This window comes from Erythrolamprus reginae, chromosome 3, assembly GCF_031021105.1.
Source record: "Erythrolamprus reginae isolate rEryReg1 chromosome 3, rEryReg1.hap1, whole genome shotgun sequence".
In the NCBI taxonomy this organism is placed as follows: domain Eukaryota; kingdom Metazoa; phylum Chordata; class Lepidosauria; order Squamata; family Dipsadidae; genus Erythrolamprus; species Erythrolamprus reginae.
Window position 1 is genome coordinate 251078275 of NC_091952.1, and position 25789 is coordinate 251104063.

The 25789-nt window shown below is 45.8% G+C and overlaps 2 protein-coding genes across 2 annotated transcripts; one reads left to right on the forward strand and one right to left on the reverse strand.

Moving 5' to 3' along the window:
- Window positions 1–1784: 1784 nt before the first annotated feature.
- LOC139166010 (mas-related G-protein coupled receptor member D-like) lies at window positions 1785–3623 on the forward strand. The gene has a single exon (XM_070749270.1). It carries the CDS (start codon window positions 2018–2020, stop codon window positions 2951–2953), a length of 936 nt encoding a protein of 311 aa, XP_070605371.1. The 5' UTR covers window positions 1785–2017; the 3' UTR covers window positions 2954–3623.
- Window positions 3624–9484: 5861 nt separating this feature from the next.
- LOC139166011 (mas-related G-protein coupled receptor member H-like) lies at window positions 9485–10447 on the reverse strand. Its single transcript, XM_070749272.1, has one exon. The coding sequence runs from the start codon at window positions 10445–10447 to the stop codon at window positions 9485–9487; it is 963 nt and encodes a 320-aa protein (XP_070605373.1).
- Between the last annotated feature and the right edge of the window lie 15342 nt (window positions 10448–25789).

Genomic DNA, 25789 nt, shown 5'->3' on the forward strand with positions numbered 1-25789 from the left:
ATTTATACATGGTATGTTTCTATGTATGATTGGTTCTTTAAATTGGGGTTTTTGAGGTTATTTTTAATATTAGATTTGTTTACATTGTCTTTTTATTGTTGTTAGCTGCCCCGAGTCTGTGGAGAGGGGCAGCATACAAATCTGATTAATAAATAAACAAATAAATAGTATTTTCCTTTCAAATGTTTGTCAGAAACTTTATTGCTTTTACTGTAAGCAGGTTGGTGAAAAAATATGCATGGTTATGTTGGCTAGGAACTTTTAGTTCAGGGTGAGTCTTGGGAGCTGTTACAATTTCTCTTTATTGTACCATTTTTATTAATTAGATATTTGTAGCAGTTATGATATAAAATGGAGTACTGAATTGAATTTAACAACAACTAAAAAACTGCTACAATTAGATTACTGTATTTTTCGGAGTTTTAGATTTTAGAGATGGAAAACAAGCAAAAAATATTCTGAACCAAATGGTGTAGTAATATATTATTTAATAAAATATTAATGTAGCAGAATACTTTTTACAAATATATCCAAACATAGGTCCTTCGCTAGTGAGACCCCATTTGGAATACTGTGTTCAGTTCTGGAGACCTCACCTACAAAAAGATATTGACAAAATTGAACAGGTCCAAAGACGGGCTACAAGAATGGTGGAAGGTCTTAAGCATAAAACGTATCAGGAAAGACTTAATGAACTCAATCTGTATAGTCTGGAGGACAGAAGGGGAAGGGGGGACATGATCAAAACATTTAACCCTGCTGTTCCCCTTGAGTCTTTTTAGACCCGAAGCGAATTTTGAAACCTTGTAAAAAAATTTCCTTGCATATCTGAAACTTGAAATTCCATGACTTCGTCTCATTTGAGGGGTTCTTTCTAAGGGTGGGGGGGGGGTTTGTGTGTGGGGGTGTTTAGTATAAAAGAATATAAAAAGGCTGGTTCTAGTTACTGGAATGGTTTTTTGAATACTTTTTTCACTAGTATACTAATTTGAACATTTCTGAACACAATGAAATGAAAATTGAAGTGAAAAAATTAATGCTTATTTGTTTATTTTGCTCATAAATGCACACTCCCCTGTTTTTGTGCAAATTTGTTCATTTTTATCTAGATTAGGCTGCAAAATCATTGTTGGCATTGTCATACTAATTTGAACATTTCTGAACACAATGAATTGAAAATTGAAATTAAAAAAATGATGCTTATTTGTTTATTTTGCTCAGGAAAGGGCCTTCACCTCCCCCTTCCCGGCTGTGTGCAATTATTTCACTTATTTCACTGCCAGGGGAGAAATACACTGAACCATCGTTTTATTTAAAGTTCTGCTATTAATCTGTGGTCCCCAAAAGAATATTTTGGAAGCATAAGAATTCTGAGTGAATAACCACGTACAGCCATTTTAGTTTCATTTTAAAATAAGGATAGAAAGATCCATGTTGTATTGTATGCCATTAAAACACTTACGACCATTGTTTTCTTTTCATTTTAGATATTATACATTTCTTGCGAAGAACTACAGGAAACAAACTCACCACAAAACTGGTTGGGGAAAAGCTTTATATGGCAATGTGCTAAAATAAACTATCCTCCATGAGAGGTTTCCCCTTTTGTTTGTAGGGAGAGGCACTAAAGTAAAATAAGTCCTTTATTTTGAAAGATTCAAGTTCTTCACGAGTTCTGAAGAGTTATATACATCAGATACTGATTTGACCCTAAAAATTGAAAGTATTGAAAAAATTGAAAATAATATTTAGACACTGATGTTTCCATGTTCGTATTCTTGAGCAAGGATCAATGCAGAAGTCCACAAAAGCATAACCGAAGTGACTTCTTCTGAAGAAGTCAGAAGTTGAAAGTTTGTGAAATTTCCCACATCCGCTGCCATACTTCTTGGAAAAACCAGAACAGATGCAAATGTCATTTGGTGTTTGTTGACTAAACTTTTAGCTATCTGGATCCCTCATTGATCCTCAACAAGAAGCAGATTATTATTTTTTTAAACATTCAACTCCACAGAAAATGACAACCACCTTTTCTGGAATAATGGATTCTAAGATAGAAAACAATTATACTGAACACAACAACACTGATGCCATACATTCGAAGAGAATTATTTTTCAGCCTGGAATTCTTGGGACCGTAATCTTTTCTTTAACCATTTTAATCTGTATTCCCGGGATTATTGGAAATGGAATCGTCTTTCACATTTTGCATTGTCAGATTAAGAAGAATCCTTTCACTATATATATCCTTAATTTGGCTGTAGCGGACAGTGGGACTCTCCTATTCGTATTTATCACTGTAATTCTGCACTTGACAACTGGTGATTCTCTGATAGAAACCACAGAAGGTTTATTATTTACTTACTGCAGCGGTCAACTTCTTCTGACCATCATCAGCATCGACCGGTGTTTGACTCTCTTCTTCCCAATTTGGCATCGATGCCGTCAGCCTCCATACTTGTCTACCATACTCTGTGTCTTCTCGTGGCTGGTCCCTTTGCTCCTTTGTGCAATTCATTACACTCTGATTTGGGTTAAACGCCACCGAATCTTTGCAGAATTCTATCAGGTGTTCATATGTATTGCAGCTTGCATCCCAATCATGATGGCCTCCACCTTGGCCCTCCTCATCAAAGGCTACGTTAAATCAAAGATATGGAAACGAAGAAAGCTTCTCAAAGTCACCTTGCTTGCCCTGTTTTTCTTCCTCACCTTTTCTTTCCCACCATTTGCCATTCATTTCCTCAATGATATCACCGGTAACAAATATGTCAATTTAATGATAATTGACTACCTATGTGCCTGTCTAAACAGTAGTGTTAATCCATTGATCTATTTTCTGCTGGGGAGAAGGAAGGAACATCATTCTGTGTACAACCTAAAAATAAATCTCCAAACACTTTTCAAGGAGGAAGTGAGCGAAGAGCAAGCAGAGGCTCCAGTTGATACTTAGAAATGATGTACACACAATAGACGCATCCTGGAATACAGCTCACCTGTATGGAACCCACATTGTCTATTTGACATCAACACAATTGAGAGAGTCCAGAAATATTTTACGAGAAGAGTCCTTCACTCCTCTTCCCGCAACAAAATACCTTAGTCCACCAGACTTGAAACGCAATGATCACTCACCACTTCACGGTTCACCTTTAGCGGCTTCAGTGTCTCGCGGGTTGCTGCTGGGGCTTAACCTGGTGCAGAATGGAGCCTCTGGGAACCTCTCGTAAGGAGGATTCCCTACAGGCACACATTGTGCCTCACTTCCACACTCTCTCTTTACCTTTTGTCTCACTGCCTCCATCTCTCTCTCTCTCTCTCGGGGAATCCTCACCAGGGGATCCTGGAGGCTCCACTCTGCTCCCAAGAGTAAAGTGTCGCTTGGACAGGGACAAGGCAGGCACGCCACTGAGTTAGCCAGGAGCGAAGCCGCCAGAGCCACCTCAGCAGTTGCCGCCACCACCTCCACCACCACCTCCACCGGGACCGGCAGATATTTTTAAATATTAGATTTGTTGTACATTGTTTTTTGTTATTGCTGTGAGCTGCCCCGAGTCTGCAGAGAGGGGCAGCATACAAATCTAATAAATAATAATAATAACTAAGCGGCACGCCTGCCTTGACCCTGCTAAAGTGACACTTTGCTGCTGGATGCGGAGTGGAGCCTCCAAGAGTCCCTTGTGAGGATTCCCCGAGAGAGAAGGACGGAGGCAGAGAGACAAGAGGTAAAGGAGGGGAAGGGAGGGACAATGTTTGGGGGGGAAAGAGAGAAAAAATCCTACTTCGTGGATTTTCGTTTATCGCAGGTGGTCCTGGAATGCAATACCTGCGATAAACAAGGGATCACTGTACTTCGATTAGACAACTTACAACTCCGACACCTTCATTCCGACTTAACTATAGTTCATAAAATCATATACCAAAATGTCCTTCCTGTTAGTGACTACTTTACCTTCAACCACAAGCATGTAATAGATTTAAACTAAATGTTAACCTCTCTAAAGTAGACTGCAAATAATATGACTTCAGCAATAGAGTGATCAACACCTGGAATGCACTACCTGACTCTGTGGTTTCTACTCTTAACCGCAGAACCTTTAACCTCTGATCCCTTCAGCTTTGTACCAGGGAGGGGCTATACGTTTTTTCTGTTGGATCACCCTGGTATATTGAAGGAACGTTCTTTCAATATACCAGGGTGATCCAACAGAAAACACACACACATACACATATATATATATAAATAGTGGGAGGGGAGAATCATATTTTAATAGCTCTCTGCTATGGCCAGATCTTTTATTCAGACAAATATACAGGACTTCCAGAAGAGATAATTAAATACAGAATAACTGAGCTGGTGATCTATCATATTTCATTGAAAACAAGATCCTGTCTTATTTTTTTTTAAGTCTTAAATAAGTGCTTGGCTTATTATCAGGGGATGTCTTATTTTGGGGAAATTTCAGTAATCGGCTCCTACGGGTACAATCAGGTATACAGAACCAGTGGAAAAATTTTGGTCAGGTGTGTAGAAGTGATAGAAAAAAATTGAATTATTTTCTTTTTTTCTCTTCTGGGCTCTGGGTATGTTTTTCCCATCATAGTAAATGGGGTTGAATGTGTATAATTTCAGAAGAGCTATCTGTAAGTGTGTATATGTACATACACATACAGATTATTCAGTAGATAATGTATATTTTTGGGTGTCTGTGTGTCATATGTATGTACACATATGGCATATATGCATAGAATTAAATAGTATATTTTGGATGTTCAGTAATAGTAAATAGATAGGGAAATTGTATCTCTTTGAGACAAGGAGAGGCCAGGCACCCTAACTCTAACCCAAACCCTTGATGTGAGTGACGTCAAGTTGGCCACTTTTAAGCCAGTCACATAATCTTTAAGCCACACCCTGGTCACATGATTGTCAAGCCACTCCTACCTGGTCACATGGCTGACAAACCACACCCACAAAATAAGACACGCCCATAGTGTGGCAATAAAAGTTTTTTGAGTCCTTCACTGGAAAAATTGTGTAGTAATCATCTCCTACCCAAGCAGGAGGTCCTGTACAGATCCTATGCCATTAAAACTTGGTGGGGAAATGCTTAGAGCACAGTACCATTTCTACGGTCTATATCTGCTGAATGCCGTCTGACTACAATTTGGCAGTTCGACTCTCACCAAGGGTTTTTTTTTCAAAAAGTTATTTTTTATTTTTTATCCAACACTTCATACATAAAATATACCTTTAAATATTACAGTATTACAATAAATACATACCTGTACATTTTAATCAATCATTCATATATTCTTTACATATATAATAATTTACTCCAGGTATATTTCTCTGTAATTATATCGCTTCTAAAAAAATGGGGGGAAAAATAAATCTAATTTGTTTGAACCTACATGTTCCTGTTTATGTGATTTGTACTTGCTATGGTTTGTATTTATGAACTTCTGTTTTTTTCTGTATAAGGACATACATTTATCTGTAAGCTGTTATTGGCAGATGGAGAACATGCGTTGGTCTTTTTTTTTAAAAAAATATTGTTTAAATAAAATTTTAGTGATGGTTCCAACATGGGATAGGCAAAAATTGAACAATGGCTCAAGCAGAATGATGCACATCCAACATACGAGACTGCAGTTAAATCTTCTATTTTAGGGGAAATGAAATATATTGGATTACATCTTGACAAGCAGCACATTGTATTAATATAATCATTACCACAATGGCTTTTGTTTTTCCTTGACAATTTTACAATTCAGGCTCCTAGGACAGAGTAGTACAGTGGTACCTTGTGATACGAACCCCTCGTGATACAAACCCATTGTGATACGAACCCGGGGTTTGGAAATTTTTTGCCTCTTCTTACGTGGCCTCCAGGAAGGACGTCTTTGTGACGTCAAAGCTCCGCCCATGGAATTCCCTATTGGGATTCCCCACCTCCTTTCCAGCCTCTAGGTTGGCCGAAAATGCTGCCACCAATTGCAAAAACAGCGCTCCGCTGGGTGGCGCCGCCCAGCTGTAACCTTCTGAAACAGCCAGGTGCTTCTCGGTGGCCTGCGGAACCTGAACCCAAACTTCTGCGTTCGGCGTTCGGGAGAACGCCGAGAAGTCCCCCGGCTGTTTCAGAAGGTGACAGCCGGATGGCGGTGCTTCTCGGCGGCCTCCCAGAAAGTTCGGGTTCGGGAGAACGCTGAGAAGCCCCCCGGCTGTTTTAAAAGGTGACAGCCGGATGGCAGTGCCCAGCGGAGCGCCATTTTGTGATTTCCCCCCTTTTTCCACGCATTAATTGCTTTTACATTATTTCCTATGGGAAACAATGTTTCGTCTTATGAACTTTTCACCTTACGAACCTACTTCCAGAACCAATTAAGTTCGTAAGACAAGGTATTACTGTATTACATTTTTTTAAAAAAAAATCATCAAAATTTCATACATTACTTCTTCATCAGAAAGAAAAGAGCACCACCTTCCATCCACACAGAAATACATGCAAACATTTAATGGTTTACAGTTAACAGCACTATGCTACGTAATGTACTCTGATTTCTTCATATATGTATAATAGCTTCAGCAGATTTTTCTAGGACTTGGTCATCCAATCATCACTTATGGTATAAGAATCCTAGTAAGACCTAAGAGATTGTTCAGGTTTTCCTTTTTATGGTACTGAACCTGATGCATCAATAAACCTGTATTACTCCATCTTTTTGTGGTCTTAATTCCCTGAACTGGGAAACGGATTCAGCTGCAACAAAATGGCATGGATATCGGAGTTCCCTTATGGAGCGAGGCACACGGTGCTGGTCATGCCCTCTTTTCACCAGGCTCAAGGCTGACTCAGCCTTCCATCCTTCCAAAGTGGGTAAAATGAGGTCCAGGTTGTTGGGGGTGATATGTTGACTCAGTAAACCGCTTAGAGAGAGGGGTATGTAAAAGCACTGGGAAGCGGTATATAAGTCTAAGTCTCCATAGGCATAGGCATTCCAGTAGAAAAGAATCAGAGATAGACTGAACATTTAATAATGATGATGATGATGATGATGATGATGATGATGATGATGATAATAATAATAATAATAATAATAATAATAATAATAATAATAATAATAATTTATTAGATTTGTATGCCACCCCTCTCTGAAGACTCGGGGCGGCTCACAACAATAATAAAAAACAATATTATAGCGAAACAAATCTAACATTAAAAAAGAAGCATATAAAACCCTATCATATTTAAAAACCAAACAACACATACATACCAAACATAAAATATAAAGAGCCTGGGGAAAAGGTGTCTCAACTCCCCCATGCCTGGCGGTATAGGTGGGTCTTGAGTAGTTTACGAAAGACAAGGAGGGTGGGGCAGTTCTAATCTCCAGGGGGAGTTGATTCCACAGAGAAGGCTCTTCCCCTGGGGCCCACCAAACGACATTGTTTGGTTGATGGGACCCGGAGAAGGCCAACTCTGTGGGACCTTATCGGTCGCTGGGATTCGTGCGGTAGCAGGCGGTTCCGGAGGTATTCTGGTCCAATGCCATGTAGGGCTTTAAAGGTCATAACCAACACGATGAATTGTGACTGGAAACTGATTGGCAGCCAATGCAGGCCGTGGAGTGTTGTAGAAACGTGGACAAATCTGGGAAGCCCCACGTGGCCGCGTTCTGCACGATCTGAAGTTTCTGAACACTTTTCAAAGGTAGCCCCATGTAGAGAGCGTTGCAGTAATCGAACCTTGAGGTGATGAGGGCATGAGAGCAATGACTCCCGGTCCAAATAGGGCCGCAACTGGTGCACCAGGCGAACCTGGGCAAACGCCCTCCTTGCCACAGCCGAAAGATGATGTTCCAATGTCAGCTGTGGATCGAGGAAGACGCCAAAGTTGCGAACCCGTTCTGAGGGGGTCAGTAGTTTTCCCCCCCAGGGTGATGGATGGACAGATGGAATTGTCCTTGGGAGGCAAGACCCACAGCCACTCCGTCTTGTCTGGGTTGAGTTTGAGTTTGTTGACACCCATCCAGGCCCCAACATCCTCCAGGCACCGGCACATCACTTCCACTGCTTCGTTGACTGTGTGTGTGTGTACATGTATACAAAGAGTTTGCAGATATTACCATTTGAAATCTTTTCAGTCTATCTCTATTTCTTTTCTACTGGAATATCTATGCCTATGGAGATTGTCAATCATTCTGGAATCATTCAAAAATATTGTCTATTGAATGTGGTTTTATAAAGTCTTTTCTTCTGTCCCCCTTTTGATTCAGTTGATTTGGTAAATACTGGACTAGTGGAGATGGGAGACATCCAATTCTCCAGATGCAGTTGAGCTAGAATTCCATTATCCTTCACCATTGCTCATGGATAGAACCTAAAACATTTTGAAGGTTACATCTTTGGCTTGGCTTTTCTATAGTACGGACCTCCAAAGTTATGACTGTCAATTTTGAAAATTCTCAAAAATAGTCCTAGTGGGTAGGCACTGAAGTTCAAACATCCAGAATTGACAGCCACTGAATCTTGTGGTTAGCTCTGGCCCTGCTCCTGCCCCAAGGACTGTGGATGTGGGGGAGACATCCACATGCTGCAGGCCTGTTTTGCCCCCAGTGGAATCTGCTGATGAAGGCTCCTCTGACCAAGAAGACATGAGTGACAGGGAGGAGGAGAGTGTTGCAGACAGCTCAGAAGGAGATCAATTATCTAGCTCCTCCTTGGATTCAGAACAAGAGTTAATGATACAGCCACGCATGAGGCGAGCGATGCATAGGCAACAACTGAGAGATTATTATCAAAGAAAATGAGGCCACCTGTGGTTGGGTGGGGCTGTGGTAATTAGTGAGGCTGCTATAAATAGCAGCCTGTGGGTTTGGCCATTGTGGGGGATTATCTGATCGTTGTGTTTCGTGACTGCTTTACTGACTTTGACTTTTTGTGTGCTGATTTTTCCCCGCTTTGAAACTAAACCAGAGCAAAGTGTGTGTCACTTTGTGAAAGAAGAAGGACTGTGAATTGCCTCACAGCTGCAAGATAAGTATCACAGAACTGATAAGGGACTTGTACAAATTACCAGTTTGTTTGGAGACGAGTGCTCTTTGCTATACCAAAAGAGGGCTTGATTTAACTGAATTTTCATTATAAAGAACATTGTTTTGAATTTTCAAATGTGTGTGTGTCTGAAATTTGTACCTGTGAATTTTTGGGAGGATTCTACCAGAGAGCCCGACAGAACACTGAAGTTAGGTAAAGCTGAACTACAGCAAGATAGCTAATCTTCAGATAGGAGATGCTAGGAAAATAAGTTAGTCCAGTTTGACAAATGTTTTGATGTTCCACAAAGACAATTGTCTGCACAAATTCTGGATTTTTACACAAATTGCATACTCATTCTTATCAATTTCTTTTTTAAAAAGATGAATGTACTTGGAAAGAAATGGATGTATCTTTTGAATGACAATGATGAAATTAAAGAGTTCAGATCTTGGAGCCTTCTGAAGTTTCCATTTGACTAGTACAATTTTCTTCCTCCTTGAAAACTCTCTGAATAAAGTCTTTGATGCTTCTCTGAGTTTCACCCTTCTTTCTCCCCAATAAGTAATAGATCAGAGGGTTAATGCTGCTGTTGATGCAGGCAAGTGAGTAGCCATAATGTAAAAATTTGGGAGATATGCCATTCTGATAGTAAAGGATCAAATGAATGGTATTTAATGGGAACGCCGATACTAAGAAGAAGAAGAGAGTGAGCAAGACTGCTGTCAAAAGTTTCCTCCTCCTTTGCCTTTGAGATACAAAGCAGATTTTGATAAGTAAGATGACACTCGAGATGGTCATAAGTGGAAGACAAAGCACAGTATTAATCATGAATGGATACAAAGAACTCCACTCATATGTCCATTCATACCCAGTACCAGCTACAATTATGAAGTTAATTGAAGGGTGGATGATGGAAATGGCCCAGATGACAGCACGCAGAATAGTGGACAGGTGGACAGGTCGGTGGCATCGATACCAAATTGGGAAATGGACTGAAACACACCTGTCGATGCTGATGGCCGTCAGGAGAAATTGTCCCGTACTGTACATTATCAGCCGGCCCATTTCAAAGAATTCGTACAGAAGATTACTGTCAATATGCAAGTTGTTACTCCAATATGCAAAACGCCAGTAGATTTCGATCATCAGTTCAAAGGTGAGAAAACCAAAGTCTGCAACCGACAGGTTGAGAAAATAAATGGGAAAAGTGTTCCTCTTAAAGGAGGAGCCCAGCAACCAGATCACAAGACCATTGCCCAATATTCCCAACACACACAAAACCATAGTGACAGTTGCAAAAACAAGCTCTTCGCTTGTGCTGAAATCATAGCTTATGTTTTTGTAGCTAGTTGTTGTATTGATATGTGCAGCGTCATTGAATGGAGACGGGGATGCTATATCCATTATGCTCCAGTCTTTTTTCTTGCTTCTGTGGCTGTAGATTCTCCTGCTGGAACAAAAGAGAAATAGATGACATTAGCCTTGGTCGCGGTTCCTAAAAATGCATATTGCAAGATAATAATAATAATAATAATAATAATAATAATAATAATAACCCACCCTCCAGGGAACCTGGTCCCTTATATTTTACCCTTAGACTGTCCACGGTTGATCTCTCCAGATTCCTAAGAGGTTAGTAAGGGGCGTGCATAAGTGCACTAGAGTGCCTTCCGACCCCTGTCCTATTGTCTCTCCTATATCCCATATATCTTCTCTTCTATCCCTATATCTTTCTTCTATTCCCTCTCATCGATTTATTTTACCCTATATTCTCTCTTCTATTCTTTCTCTAATTCTATTTCCCTCGAAGGTGTCCTCTGTTAACCTTCATTGTGTATTATTGTGTATTGGACTAAGTAAGTAACTAAGTAACTAAGTAACTAAGTAACTGGGTAACTGGGTAACTGGGTAACTGGGTAACTGGGTAACTGGGTAACTGGGTAACTGGGTAACTGGGTAACTGGGTAACTGGGTAACTGGGTAACTGGGTAACTGGGTAACTGGGTAACTGGGTAACTAGGTAACTAGGTAAAGTTGATGAAGTTGGACTTAGGTGTTCAGGTGGGCTTATTTCTCACGTACCTGCCTCCTAGCTGCGTGTCAAAAGCCCTGCCTGTGCTACTCGAGGAGGTAGCCGGGTTGGCGGTGGAGTTCCCCAGACTTATTGTCTTGAGGGACTTCAACCTGCCGTCACTCGGCGAAACCTCTGGGTTGGCACAGGAGTTCATGGCCACCATGACAGCCATGGACCTGACTCAAGTAGTTCAGGGTCCGACTCACGAGGGAGGACACGCACCTGACATGGTATTCCTCTCCGAGCAACTGAGTAATGGTCTGAGACTAAGCGGTTTAGAAGCATTGCCTTTGTCATGGTCAGACCATTTTCTACTATGGCTTGACTTCCTGGCTCCAATCCTCCCCCGCAGGGAGGTGGAACCAATTAAGATGTTCCGCCCCAGACGCCTGATGGACCCAGAGGGCTTTCAGACGGCGCTTCGGGTTATTCCAGATGCACTCATCCACAGTTCGGCGGAGTCTCTTGCGGTGGCCTGGAACAAGGCTGCAGCGGAGGCTCTTGACCGGATTGCGCCTTTGCGACCTCTCCGCGGCACTAGACCCCGTAGAGCTCCATGGTTCAATGAGGAGCTCCGGGAGTTGAAACGCCAGAAGAGACGTCTAGAGAAGCGATGGAGGAAGAGTAAGTCTGAATCTGATCGAACACTTGTAAGAGCTTTTATTAAGACTTATAAAGTGGCACTCAAGGCGGCAAGATGCGCGTATCATGCTGCCCTGATTGCATCAGCGGAATCCCGCCCGGCCGCTCTGTTTAGGGTGACCCGCTCCCTTCTTAATCAGAGGGGAGTTGGGGAGCCCTTACAGAGTAGTGCAGAGGACTTTAACACGTTTTTCGCTGATAAAATCGCTCAGATCCAGGCGGACCTCGACTCCAATTGGAAAACAGAGTCGGCTGACAACGAGTCAGTCGAGGTGACTGGGGCCCGTACTTGTCCACCTGTCTGGGAAGAGTTTGATCTGGTGACACCTGATGAAGTGGACAAGGCCATTGGAGCTGTGAGTTCCACCACCTGTTTACTGGACCCGTGTCCATCCTGGCTGGTTTCGGCCAGCAGGGAGGTGACACAGAGCTGGGTCCAGGAGATTGTCAACGCTTCCTTGGGGACGGGATCCTTTCCATCATCCTATAAAGAGGCGCTCGTTCGCCCCCTCCTCAAGAAGCCTTCCCTGGACCCAGCCGTACTTAATAACTACCATCCAGTCTCCAACCTTCCCTTTATGGGGAAGGCTGTCGAGAAGGTGGTGGCACTCCAGCTCCAGCGATCCTTGGAAGAAGCCGATTATCCAGGTCCCCAGCAGTCGGGTTTCAGGCCCAGTTACAGCACGGAAACTGCTTTGGTCGCGTTGATGGATGATCTCTGCCGGGACCTCTCAGCGGCTTTCGATACCATCGACCATGGTATCCTTCTGCGCCGGCTGGAGGGGTTGGGGGTGGGAGGCACTGTTCTTCAGTGGTTCTCCTCCTACCTCTCCGGTCAGTTGCAGTCGGTGTTAGTGGGGGGTCAGTGGTCGACTCCAAGGTCTCTCCCTTGTGGGGTGCCTCAGGGGTTGGTCCTCTCCCCCCTGCTATTTAATATCTACATGAAACCGCTGGGTGAGATCATCCAAGGGCATGGGGTGAGGTATCATCAGTACGCTGATGATACCCAGCTTTACATCTCCACCCCATGTCCAGTCAACGAAGCAGTGGAAGTGATGTGCTGGTGTCTGGAGGCTGTTGGGGCCTGGATGGGTGTCAACAGACTCAAACTCAACCCGGATAAGATGGAGTGGCTGTGGGTTTTGCCTCCCAAGGACAATCCCATCTGTCCTTCCATTACCCTGGGGGGGACTATTGACCCCCTCGGAGAGGGTCCGCAACTTGGGCGTCCTCCTCGATCCACAGCTCACATTAGAGAAACATCTTTCAGCTGTGGCGAGGGGGGCGTTTGCCCAGGTTCGCCTGGTGCACCAGTTTCGGCCCTATCTGGACCGGGACTCACTACTCACAGTCACTCATGCCCTCATCACCTCGAGGTTCGACTACTGTAATGTTCTCTACTTGGGGCTACCTTTGAAAAGTGTTCGGAAACTTCAGATCGTGCAGAATGCAGCCGCGAGAGCAGTCATGGGCCTACCTAGGTATGCCCATGTTTCACCAACACTCCGCAGTCTGCATTGGTTGCCGATCAACTTCCGGTCACAATTCAAAGTGTTGGTTATGACCTTTAAAGCCCTTCATGGCACTGGACCAGAATATCTCCGAGACCGCCTGCTGCCGCATGAATCCCAGCGACCGATTAGGTCCCACAGAGTGGGCCTTCTTCGGGTCCCGTCAACTAAACAATGTCGGTTGGCGGGCCCCAGGGGAAGAGCCTTCTCTGTGGCGGCCCCGGCCCTCTGGAACTAACTCCCCCCAGAGATTAGAACTGCCCCTACTCTCTGTTGTGGTTCCGTCTGAGGCCCCTCCGGGAACGGATGACCTTCTGTCGGTTTCCAGCTCAGAGGGAGAGGCTGAGGAACAGGAGGTGCAGACAGACGAGGAGGAGGAATCCCAGGCTGAAGAAGAGGGAGGACAGCCAGAGTCCCACCAGGGGGAGCTCTCCCCAGCAAGCAGCCTGGATTCCTTAGAGGAAAGTGCACAAGCCATAATTGATCTGCGACAACGAAGAGCTACTCAGAGACGGAATCAATTGGCTAAATACTTTCAGCATTAAAGTGGCAACAGCTGGGTTTGGGTGTGGTGCTCTTGGGAAAGGCTAAAAGGCAGACCCACCCTTCCTGGCTTGTGGAGTTTTATCTTTGAGAGTCGTGGGACCTGACTGTGAACTTTGGCGTCTTGGAATCCTGGTTTGTGCCTTTGACTATTGAAACCTTGGGGGGGGGGCAGCAAGAAGCTTGCTGTATTGACTGGACATCAGGACCCTGCTGTACCGTATTATATCCTGTCTGTTGGGAAGAACAGGTTTTCCTCTGTGCTTATTTTTTCCAATTATAAAATACTTTTGGCTTTTACCAGAGTGTCTGGCTGTTTTTTCCAGTTGGTGTTGAGGTCTGGGGGAACCCAGACAGAACAGTATAAAACTCCACCAACCACCAGACACCTGGTGCTCATTTTGGAGGGGTGGTTTGGTTGTTTTTTTTTCTTGCTCTCTGCTGCTGGTTCCTTGTTGGACATCTTTTGCTTGTTGGCTTCCTGTTTTTGCCTGCCACCATGGATGTTTCTGCAGCTGACATGCAGGCTGTCTTTGCAGAGTTGCGAGGGGACATTGCTCAGTTGACCCAGACAGTCCTGTTATTACAACGCCAAGTGGAGGTTTTGTCCCAGGCGGCCCCACCCCAGGCGGCACCTGTGGTACCTCCTCCAGCACCTTTGCCCAGAAGGAAATGTTTTGTGGCGATGCCGGAAAAGTTCTGGGGGGACCGGCGGCTGTTTTCTGCGTTCCAGAGCCAGGTGCAGCTTTTTATCAACGCTCAGATGATGCACTTCCCAGGGGATGACCACAAGGTGGCGTTTCTGTGTAGTTTGTTGGCTGGCCCTGCAGCGTCGTGGGTGGCACCTTACCTGGCCCGGGATGACCCGCTACTCCAGAACTACAATGCTTTCTGTGACCTGCTGCGTCACCAATTTGCGGACCCGGTGCAGGAGCAGACGGCCACGCGGGCGCTGAAGCAATTACGCCAGGGTTCGCGCCCCCTGGCGGACTATATGGCTGACTTTCGGTCTCTGGCCGGGCAAGTCCAGTGGAATGAGGCTGCCCTGATCGAGGCCTTTCAGGATGGACTATCAGACACGATGTTGGACGAACTGGTGCATGAGGTGATGCCCGGCACGTTGGACGCTTTGGAGCGGCATTGCTTGGCAATAGAGGCCAGGCTGTTGGCCAGGGAAGTCCGTCGAGCGGGACGGTCCAACCCCGTGCGTCAGGCGTCCCGCCGACACCTGTTCCGCGGCGGGGGTTGTCGACCGTAAGCACCCCGGCTCCGGTCCCTGCGCCCCGATGTTTTTCACCAGCGCTGCCTCCACGCCTGATGGATCGTGTTGCTGCCGGGGAGCCGATGGACGTGAGTTACGCCCGACCCCGACAGACCCCGGAGGAACGAGGGCGTCGGCGGGCAGCTGGGTTGTGCTTCTATTGCGGGGCCCCGGGACATTTTGCTGTCATTTGTCCCCACAAGAGGCGGAGCACGGTGGCTGCCGTCGTTCCCGTACCCTACAGTTCTCCCATGCTTCCCATGGCGTCCCCTGTGCAGTTACAGGAGACAACCCCTTGTGTCCCCGTCCCTGCCCTGAACTCTCCGATGGCGGGGCCTTCGTCTGGATGTCCTCCGTCGCCGGAACGATCGGGAAACGAGGGGGGCCCGGCTTGGTGGCAACACTAGGTCGGGCGGGGATCCCACTTTCTTCTGACTCCACGACTCCCGAATTCGGACCGTTTCGACACCTGACGCTTGCGGTGACTCTGCATATCGCGCAACGGACTCGGACTTATCCCGCGTTGGCCCTCGTGGATTCGGGGCGATGACGAACTTCTTGGACGAAGCCTTTGCCCAACGTCATTCCTTGCCCCTTTGTCCTGTTACCCCGCCATTAACTGTGGAGACTATCGATGGGCGGGTTTTGCTGGCTGGTCCCATCCGTTTCCAGACCCTGCCGGTGCGGATGTGCATCGGAACTCATGAGGAGTCCCTACAGTTTTATGTTACCAAGGGGCTTCATTTTCCCCTCGTGTTGGGGTTGTCATTGTCGCGCTGGAAATTGCCAGCCCCCAACGACATTGAGAAACATCCAGTAGTTAGAGAGTTAATTCTGTCTAGTAAGATAGCTCCTCCTGTGTGATGTAACCTGTTTGCTCACATCCTGTCTCTTCTTGAAGAAGAAGGGCGGTCCTTAATTAGGAGACATCTTTCCTCCGTACATCCTTAGCTAGAGGATGTGCTTTTTTGTGTCTCTTCAGACTTTTATTGTTTTTATACTTTTCTAATAAAAACTAATTGTTCATTTGAACATGCTTAGTCTGTACTTCAATATTCATCACCTCTGGAAGCTCCCGGCTTACTCCTCACGGGCTGAGCGCCTTGTCTAAGGTAAGGGGGTCTCTCCATCCCGACATGGTAGCAGTTACGGTTATTATTGAAGTAATAGACCCCGCTTACACCCCGTAAGCTTCCTAGGAATTTTTCCCTAATGCCAGCGAAAAAGAAACGTAATCCTCTCACGCAATCCTACGTGGATTCCCTCACGAGTGACCAGTTGGCCCAACTCAAGGAGACAATTCGTGTAACCGATTGTAAAAGGAATCCTACAATGTCTTTGCACGGTGAGAAGGAAGCTCTTCCAGCTGACGCCTGCATTCAACAAACTGTAAGTTTATCTTACTTGATTGATGATGTAGAAACCAGGGAACAGGATTGTAAATCTACCCACGGTGAGCCCTCCGGCAGTCTTTCCATTAATCCTAGCGAAGATGAGGAGGAGGAAACGTTAACTCTCTTCCCCTCACAATCATCTGGCACGCAAGTTAAGGCACAAGCCAAGACAAGGCACCTAGATGATTTCAGCTCTCTCGCTTCTGCTAACATAAAGGGAACTTCCCTAAACTTGCAGACAATTGAGCAGCTCATTGAGAAGGATGAGAAGGAGATTCACGCTTTGGAATCAGTCTGTCTCCACTTTGATAACCTTCCTACAATGAAAAATATAGAGCAGCAAGAAATCTATTTCAGTTATTTAAAAAAGGCTGATAATGCCAGGACTGAATTACGATCTCTGAAGAAACTTCAGCTTAAACTTCTTACAGAAAAGATGGAGGTTATGTCCCTGAGAGGTAGTTCGCATGCTCATTCTCCAAAGGGAGAGACAGAAGGAATCCATTCCTCCCACTCACCCCAAGATACGCATGTGCACATCGTAAATCCTCCCGTGGTCACACACTTCTTCCCGCCAGGCTCTAACATAGAACACATTCCTTTCCAAGAAGGGAGGGCTACCCAGCCCGAAGATAAAAAAAATGGTCTCTTTGCAATTTAAAACTGCAAGCCGAGGAAGGGGGAGGCTTTCCCCCACTGCTACAAGTTACGCAGCAGCGGCCACTAGTGGATGGAATGCGCCAATGGCACAGTTAATTCCTGAAGCAAATGCATTTGATGTGAAGCCTAATGATTTTAGACTTTCCCTCACAGCTAAGATGCAAAGGCAATCGGTCCCTCATGTTCCAGATACTTCTGTTTCATCGCAGAGACCTCCAGTTTTTATTCCACAGATGCCTGTAAAACTTCCCCAGGTGGGACAGCCACAAGGTTTGCCAGGAGGAGTTGGGGCTCAACCCCAGCAACTCCAAGCGGTCCAGCTGACTGCATCAACAAGGCATGCCATCACCTCTCCTACTCTAAAAGGTGAGTTTGTGCTGTTACCAAATCAACTGGATTTTAAAGTATGGCTTTGCAGGATAGGACTGATCTTTATACTCATGTCTATAGACTCTGATGTTTTGTTCAACCCATGTACTCCTGAATGGAAGAAGGTTGTTGACAGATTCAGCAGATATCCACTGCCTTTTAAAACTACTCAGAGACTCTGTAACATGCTAACTGAAGAAGCAGAGTTGCTGAACACTGGCCTTAGACCTATGTCAGCAGCATTTAAATCTAACTTGGCCAAGGGCGGTCAGCAGAAAACAAGTACTCCAAAGTACTCACGCCAGAAACCTTTTAAGAAGGATGACACTCGCAAATCTCCTGATGTGCAAAGTGTGAAGTCTGGCGAGACTGATCATCCACCTTATCCAACCCAGCCTAAAGGCGCACACAAGAAAGGATCCAGAGGAAAGAGTTCTGGAGCTGCAAAGTCAACTCCCAAAGACTCAAAAGATGACAAACCTACTTATGTTGGTACCATCCACCTCAGCATTGTTCCTGACAAGAGTCCACTCTACGACATTCGTGAGTTATGGACCCTAGACAGCGGAGCAGCGGCACACATCGCGTACCGGAAGGAATCCTTCAGTGAGCTACACCCGACAGATGTCAAGGAAGTGTTTGGAGTTGGTGATCTACGTTCCAAGGTGGAAGGAAAAGGAAAAGTCTTCGTCAAAGAACTGGACTCCCTTATCTCAAATGTTTTCTACGTTCCAACTGCCAAGAACAACATCCTTAGTGGATATTGCCTGAGAGAAGAATTGAAGGTTGTAATAAACTATGAACTTGTTGACACCAACATTATCAAGGATGGCAAACTTCTTGCTACTGCCATCCCCATCAAAGGTGTCTTTTATTTGCAACCCAAACCTGCCAGCAAAGGTAGTGTAAGTATAAGCGTTCCAAAGGGCGTATGCACAGGTCCAGAGAGAAACCCTGGTGCCACCGCTAGTTCAAAGGTTCCTAAAACCAATGAAACCCCTGAGGTTCCTAATGCTGTTAAAAATGTTAAACATATGTTAACAAATAAATCTTTTCATTCCAGGTGCATTCACAGATGGCATCGTCGCTTGGGGCATGCTTCTTACCCCGTCTTAGCAAAGATGTCTGAATACGTTGATGGTTTCACAATTGATGGGGCTTGCAAGGTTTACCTAGATTGTAAAATTTGTAATTCTGCAAAATCCCGGCACTCCCCAGTTCCAAAGATTGCTGTCCGGCTGTGTACACGCATTTTTGAATTGGTCCATACCGACGTTGTCGGTCCATTTCGGCCTACTGTTGGTAAACGTAAGTATTTCTTAACTGTAGTTGACAGTTACTCACGATTTGGCTATGTTTTTCTTTTAAAACAAAAATCAGAGGCGTTTGAGGCTTTTAAAGGCTTTGCTGCAGAGATACTTACCCAACACGACGTCTGGATCAAGCGGATTCAAAGTGATCGTGGAGGCGAATTTATGTCGCAACAGTTCCAAGGATGGATGGCCAGGAATGGAATCCGCCAGCAGACCTCATCACCCGGGACGCCACAGCAGAATGGTGTGTGCGAACGCAGGAACGGGATTCTGCAGACAATGTTTCGTTGTCTCATTGAGGATGCAAACGTGGACTTTTCATACTGGGGCGAAGCATTAAGGTATGCTAATTACATTGTTAACAGAACATGGAGTAGCGTCATTCAAGACACTCCTTATTACTTGCTCCATGGCAAGAAACCTGACATTCAAAATATTTACATTTTTGGTTGTTATGCCACTGTTAACATTCCAGTTGAACAGAGAAGAAAAGGAGGTCCTGTGTCAGAAAGAATGAGATTCATCGGCTTTGATGAAGTCTCTAAGTACCACAAATTTGCTGACTCTCATCACAGAGTTTATATTTCTAATTCAGCCAAATTTGAGGAAGACACAAATTGGTCCAGTATACATAGTAATGATACTTCAGTTTATTTTCCTAAGGAAAGTGTCCAGAATCCTGATGCCCAGGGATCTGTGCCAGATATTCCTGATGTTCCAGATAATGAACAGCCTTCGACAGTTGCTGAGGAAACCTCTGGTGATGAACTTGAAGGCGGAGATGATGATGAAGGATGGACCAGCGTTCCCAGACGTTCCAAGAGAACTACCAAAGGAACTCCTCCAAAGAGATTTGCACAGCAAGTATCTGACTCTCCTTATCTTTTCATGTGTAACAATCTTACACTTCCACCTGATCATTTTCACCAGATCAAACTTTTGCCTGACTCTGAACAAGAAAAATGGCATGAGGCTATGGAACACGAACTGGACTGTTTAAAGAAACTTAATGTGTTCCAGAAGGTGGAGCCTCCTAACAAGAAGAAAGTCATTGGCACACGCTGGGTGTATAAAGTCAAACAAAAACCTAATGAGGAAAAGCTGTACAAAGCTAGACTCGTAGCTCAAGGATTCTCTCAAGTTTATCCGGAAGACTACACAGACACATACTCACCCACAGTCAGAAATGAAAGTGTCAAGATTGCCCTAATCACTGCTGTTGCTTTGGGTTTAGAGGTTTTTCAGTTCGATGTAGAGACTGCCTATTTGAACGCTGATCTGAATGAAGAGATCTACGTCAAGGGTGCTCCTGGATTCCAGAACCGAGAAGGAGAGGTTTGGTCTCTGAGCAAGTCTTTATATGGCCTCAAGCAGAGCGTCCTCTGCTGGTACAAATTATTATCCCAAAAGCTAAATTCAATGGGCTTTATTAAGTCCGAATCTGATGGATGCGTGTTCACAAAAGGGCAAGGTAAGACTTATGAAATTGTTCTTGTTTATGTTGATGATATTGTTTATGTGGGTCTCAATGAAAGCACCAGTCAAACTTTTGCTAAGGGCCTTGAGAAACATTTCACCTTGAAAAGCCTAGGGCATATCAATGATTATCTAGGTGTTCAGTTTGAGAAAACTGAGAAGGGGTTCTCTCTTTCACAAGAAAGTAAGGTTGACCAGCTTTTGCAAAATTGTAACATGTCTGATGCGCATACTTGTCGTTCTCCTATGCAAACTGACTTTTACAGGTTAACCCGAGAAGAGTATCCTGATTTTGAGAACAAAACATTGTACCGGTCAGTGATTGGATCGCTATTGTACATCAGCAGCTGGACGAGACCTGACATTTCACTGAGTGTGAATCTACTGTCCAGATACGTTGGAAAGGCTACCACGTTTCATTGGTCTTGCATAAAGAAGCTGCTCAAATACATGAAGCTCATGAAAGGCAAGAAGCTGTACCTTGAGCCAGATCATGTTGGGTACCCTGAAGTGATTTGTTATGCTGATGCTGACTGGGCAAGTGACACAGAAACACGAAAAAGTACTTCTGGTTATATCATGTTTTTAAATGATTGTCCTTTCTTTTGGAAAGTTAGGCAGCAGAAGTTTATTTCTTGCTCTTCAACTGAATCTGAATATGCATGTGTTTCTGATTGCTGTAATGCATTAATGTCTCTTTTTCCTCTCATTGATAGTATTTGGAAAGGTCCTATGACACCAATTGTTATTATGGAGGATAATATTTCAGTTGCATTCATTGCTGAAGCTGAATTTGTTGGAGCTCGTTCACGGCACATTCACATCCGGTATCAAAATATCCGAGAGAAGGTGAAAGATGGTTTCGTGAAATTTCAGTATGTGGCTACTACTGAGCAGATCGCTGACTTGCTGAATAAGCCATTGCCAGCTGATCAACATGAATACCTCACCAACAAATTGTGCCTTAAGTGAATTGATGTCTTGATGTCCTGATGTCCCTCTTGTCTCTGATGACTGACAAAGAAGGGGTGTCGCGCTGGAAATTGCCAGCCCCCAACGACATTGAGAAACATCCAGTAGTTAGAGAGTTAATTCTATCTAGTAAGATAGCTCCTCCTGTGTGATGTAACCTGTTTGCTCACATCCTGTCTCTTCTTGAAGAAGAAGGGCGGTCCTTAATTAGGAGACATCTTTCCTCCGTACATCCTTAGCTAGAGGATGTGCTTTTTTGTGTCTCTTCAGACTTTTATTGTTTTTATACTTTTCTAATAAAAACTAATTGTTCATTTGAACATGCTTAGTCTGTACTTCAATATTCATCACCTCTGGAAGCTCCCGGCTCACTCCTCACGGGCTGAGCGCCTTGTCTAAGGTAAGGGGGTCTCTCCATCCCGACAGTCATGGCTGCGTGCACATGACCCGCATGTGGTGTGGTCCCAGAACCTGGTCACATTCTCCAGTTTGCAGTGCGTGGACCATCACCAACATGTGTGCGCAGCCCACGGCCCAGTAGTTCCCGCGATCCAATTACCCCGTTGCCTCGAGGAATTCGCAGATGTGTTCAACGAGAAGGAGGTGGATCGGCTACCACCACATCGGATGTATGACTGTGCCATCGACCTGCTCCCTGACGCCAAGCTCCCGGCTGGTCGTTTGTACTCCATGTCCGAGCCGGAGCTTGTGGCCCTCAAGGAGTTTGTGGAGAAGAATTTGGCCAAGGGATTTATTCGGCCATCCAAATCCCCTTTGTCTGCCCCTGTTTTGTTCGTGAAAAAGAAAACGGGCGATCTTCGCCTCTGCTGTGACTATCGCCGCCTTAACGCCATCACGGTGCGGAATAGGTACCCCTTGCCCTTGATCCCTGAACTCATGGACCGGTTGCGGACGGCAACGGTATTCACCAAAATCGATTTGCGCAGTGCGTACAATTTGGTCCGGATGCGGGCCGGGGATGAGTGGAAGACAGCGTTTGGCACGCGTTACGGCCACTTTGAATATACAGTGATGCCATTTGGCCTCACCAACGCCCCGGCTGTGTTTCAACATCTGATGAACGACGTGTTCCGGGACATGTTGGACCATTTTGTGGTGATTTACCTGATGACATTTTAGTGTATTCCCCGAACCATGCCTTGCATTTGAACCATTTGCGCCGGGTCCTGCTCCGGTTGCGGGAGCAGCATTTGTATGCCAAGCTGGAGAAGTGCCAATTCTTCCAGACTACCGTCGAATTCCTTGGGCACATTTTGTCTCCAGGTGGCATTTCCATGGACCCGGGCAAAGTGGCCGCACTTCAGTCTTGGCAACCTCCACGATGGGTGAAAGACGTACAACGTCTTTTGGGGTTTGCAAACTACTATCGGGCTTTTGTTCCGGGGTATGCCACGTTAACCACGCCCTTGACTCGGTTGTTACAAAAACAAGTCCCGTTTGGTTGGGGGGAGGCGGAACAGCGGGCTTTTGATGCCCTGAAAGCGGCGTTCATGGCGGAACCGCTTCTGCACCATCCTGATCCCGCTCGGCCGTTTGTGTTAGAAACAGACGCTTCAGATGTAGCGGTTGGCGCAGTGCTCCTCCAAGCCCATCGTCCCGGTGACATGTTGTTTCCGTGTGCCTACTTCTCCCGGAAATTGTCTCCCTCGGAAAGGAATTATACTATTTGGGAGAAGGAACTCTTAGCGGTGAAGGCTGCCTTTGAGCATTGGCGGCATTACCTGGAGGGGGCCCGTCATCAAATTGAGGTACGGACGGATCACCGGAACCTCGAGTATTTGCAGACGGCCCGGAAGTTAAACCAGAGACAGATCCGCTGGTCCTTCTTTTTCGCGCGGTTCAATTTCCGCATCAGGTACACTCCCAGTGCCCAGAACCCTCGAGCAGATGCCTTGTCGCGCAAGCCGGAGTACACGCACCCGAAGGAGCCGGCTCCTCTGCAGACAGTTTTACCCCCTGCAGCTTTGGCTGCCACTCAGGACCCAGTGGACTTGCGTCGCCGTTTACGGGAGGCGCAGTGGGAGGATGGGTTTGTAGCGCAGAGAGTGCGGGAGTTAACACCCAATTCCCCCTGGACGTTTCAAGACGGTCTGCTTCGGTACCGGGGGCAGCTGTATGTTCCCGCCGGGCCAGTGAGAGGGTTGATTATGACCCAGTGTCATGACTGTCCAGTGGCGGGGCATTTTGGCCTGTTCAAAACATTGGAGCTGGTCTCTCGGACATTCTGGTGGCCATGCATCCAAGATGATGTGCGTTCCTATGTGGCCACCTGTGTCCGGTGTCGTACGGCCAAGGCGGTGACTGGAGCCCCACCGGGATTACTGCAACCTTTGCCCACGCCTGAGAGACCCTGGGGTGCCGTGTCCATTGACTTTGTAACTCATTTGCCTTCCTCTGCTCGCTTCACGGTAGTCATGGTGGTGATGGACATGCTCACCAAGATGATCCATTTTGTACCTTGCACTAGGGTGCCCACTGCCCAACTCACGGCTCAAATGTTTATCAGCCACGTGTTTAGGTTACATGGGCTCCCGGATCAAGTGGTCTCTGATAGGGGAACACAATTCACAGCCCGGTTTTGGCAGGAATTGATGTCGGCCCTGAATGTGTCCGTGTGCCTCGCATCGACGCAGCACCCCCAGACCGATGGAGGCACAGAAAAAGTTATAGGGATACTGGAGCAATACCTGAGGTGTGTCGTGGCGGATCGCCAGACTGATTGGTCCCGGTTCCTCCCTGTAGCGGAGTTCGCTTTTAACAACTCCCGCCACTCATCGACCCGGCTCACGCCCTTTTTCGCAAATTATGGTTTCCACCCTCGCTTCTTTCCCTTGACCCTCCTAGATTCCCCGGTGCCTGCTGCTGAGGACTTTCTCTCGGAGCTGCAGGCGGTCCATGAAATGGTGAAGAGGTACCTGAATAAAGCCAAGGAGGACTACAAGAGGGTGGCTGATCGCTCCAGACGGGATGTGCCCCCCTTGGTGGTGGGGGATCAGGTGTGGCTGTCCACGAAATACGTAGCTTCTGAATTACCCCGACACAAATTAGATCCCCGGTTCCTGGGTCCTTTTCCCGTTGAGCGGGTGATCAATCCGGTGGCCTATCGGCTCACCCTGCCGGCCAACTTGCGGGTTCACCCTGTGTTTCACCATTCACTGTTAGTCCCTGTTCCTCCCGATTGTCCGCTCCGTCCCAATGTTCCCGTGTTTCCTGCCCCGTGTGTTCGTGACCACCTCCCTGAAGCTATGGTACATGACATTGTGGATTCCCGTTGGGTGGACGGTTGCTTCCAGTACAAGGTGCAATGGGTGGAGGGGGACCCTGATGATTGCTCCTGGGTAGAAGCGGCGTTGTTGGACGCTCCCGACCTTATTCGGGATTTTCACGCCCAGTTCCCTCAGAGACCGCCTCCTCTCCGCTGGCAGGTGGGGAGGGGCCTTCCGCGGGGGGATGGTGTTGTGGTTCCGTCTGAGGCCCCTCCGGGAACGGCTGACCTTCTGTCGGTTTCCAGCTCAGAGGGAGAGGCTGAGGAACAGGAGGTGCAGACAGACGAGGAGGAGGAATCCCAGGCTGAAGAAGAGGGAGGACAGCCAGAGTCCCACCAGGGGGAGCTCTCCCCAGCAAGCAGCCTGGATTCCTTAGAGGAAAGTGCACAAGCCATAATTGATCTGCGACAACGAAGAGCTACTCAGAGACGGAATCAATTGGCTAAATACTTTCAGCATTAAAGTGGCAACAGCTGGGTTTGGGTATGGTGCTCTTGGGAAAGGCTAAAAGGCAGACCCACCCTTCCTGGCTTGTGGAGTTTTATCTTTGAGAGTCGTGGGACCTGACTGTGAACTTTGGCGTCTTGGAATCCTGGTTTGTGCCTTTGACTATTGAAACCTTGGGGGGGGGGCAGCAAGAAGCTTGCTGTATTGACTGGACATCAGGACCCTGCTGTACCGTATTATATCCTGTCTGTTGGGAAGAACAGGTTTTCCTCTGTGCTTATTTTTTCCAGTTATAAAATACTTTTGGCTTTTACCAGAGTGTCTGGCTGTTTTTTCCAGTTGGTGTTGAGGTCTGGGGGAACCCAGACAGAACACTCTCCTTGCCTTTCGTAAGCTCCTTAAGACCCACCTGTGTCGTCAGGCATGGGGGAACTGAGACATCTCCCCCGGGCATATACAATTTATGAATGGTATGTGTGTATGTATGTGTGTTTAGAAAATGGGGTCTTTTAAATGTTTTTAGTAGAAATTTAGATTTTTTGTAAACTGTTTTTTTCACTTTGTTGTGAGCCGCCCCGAGTCTGCGGAGAGGGGTGGCATACAAATCTAAATAAACACAAACAAACATAAACATAGGTAACTAGGTAACTAAGTAACTAAGTAAATAAATAAATAAATAAATAAATAAATAAATAAATAAATAAAATTAAATAAATAGAATTAAATAAATAAAATTAAGTAATTAAGTAATTAAGTAATTAATTAATTAATTAATTAATTAAATAAATAAATAAATA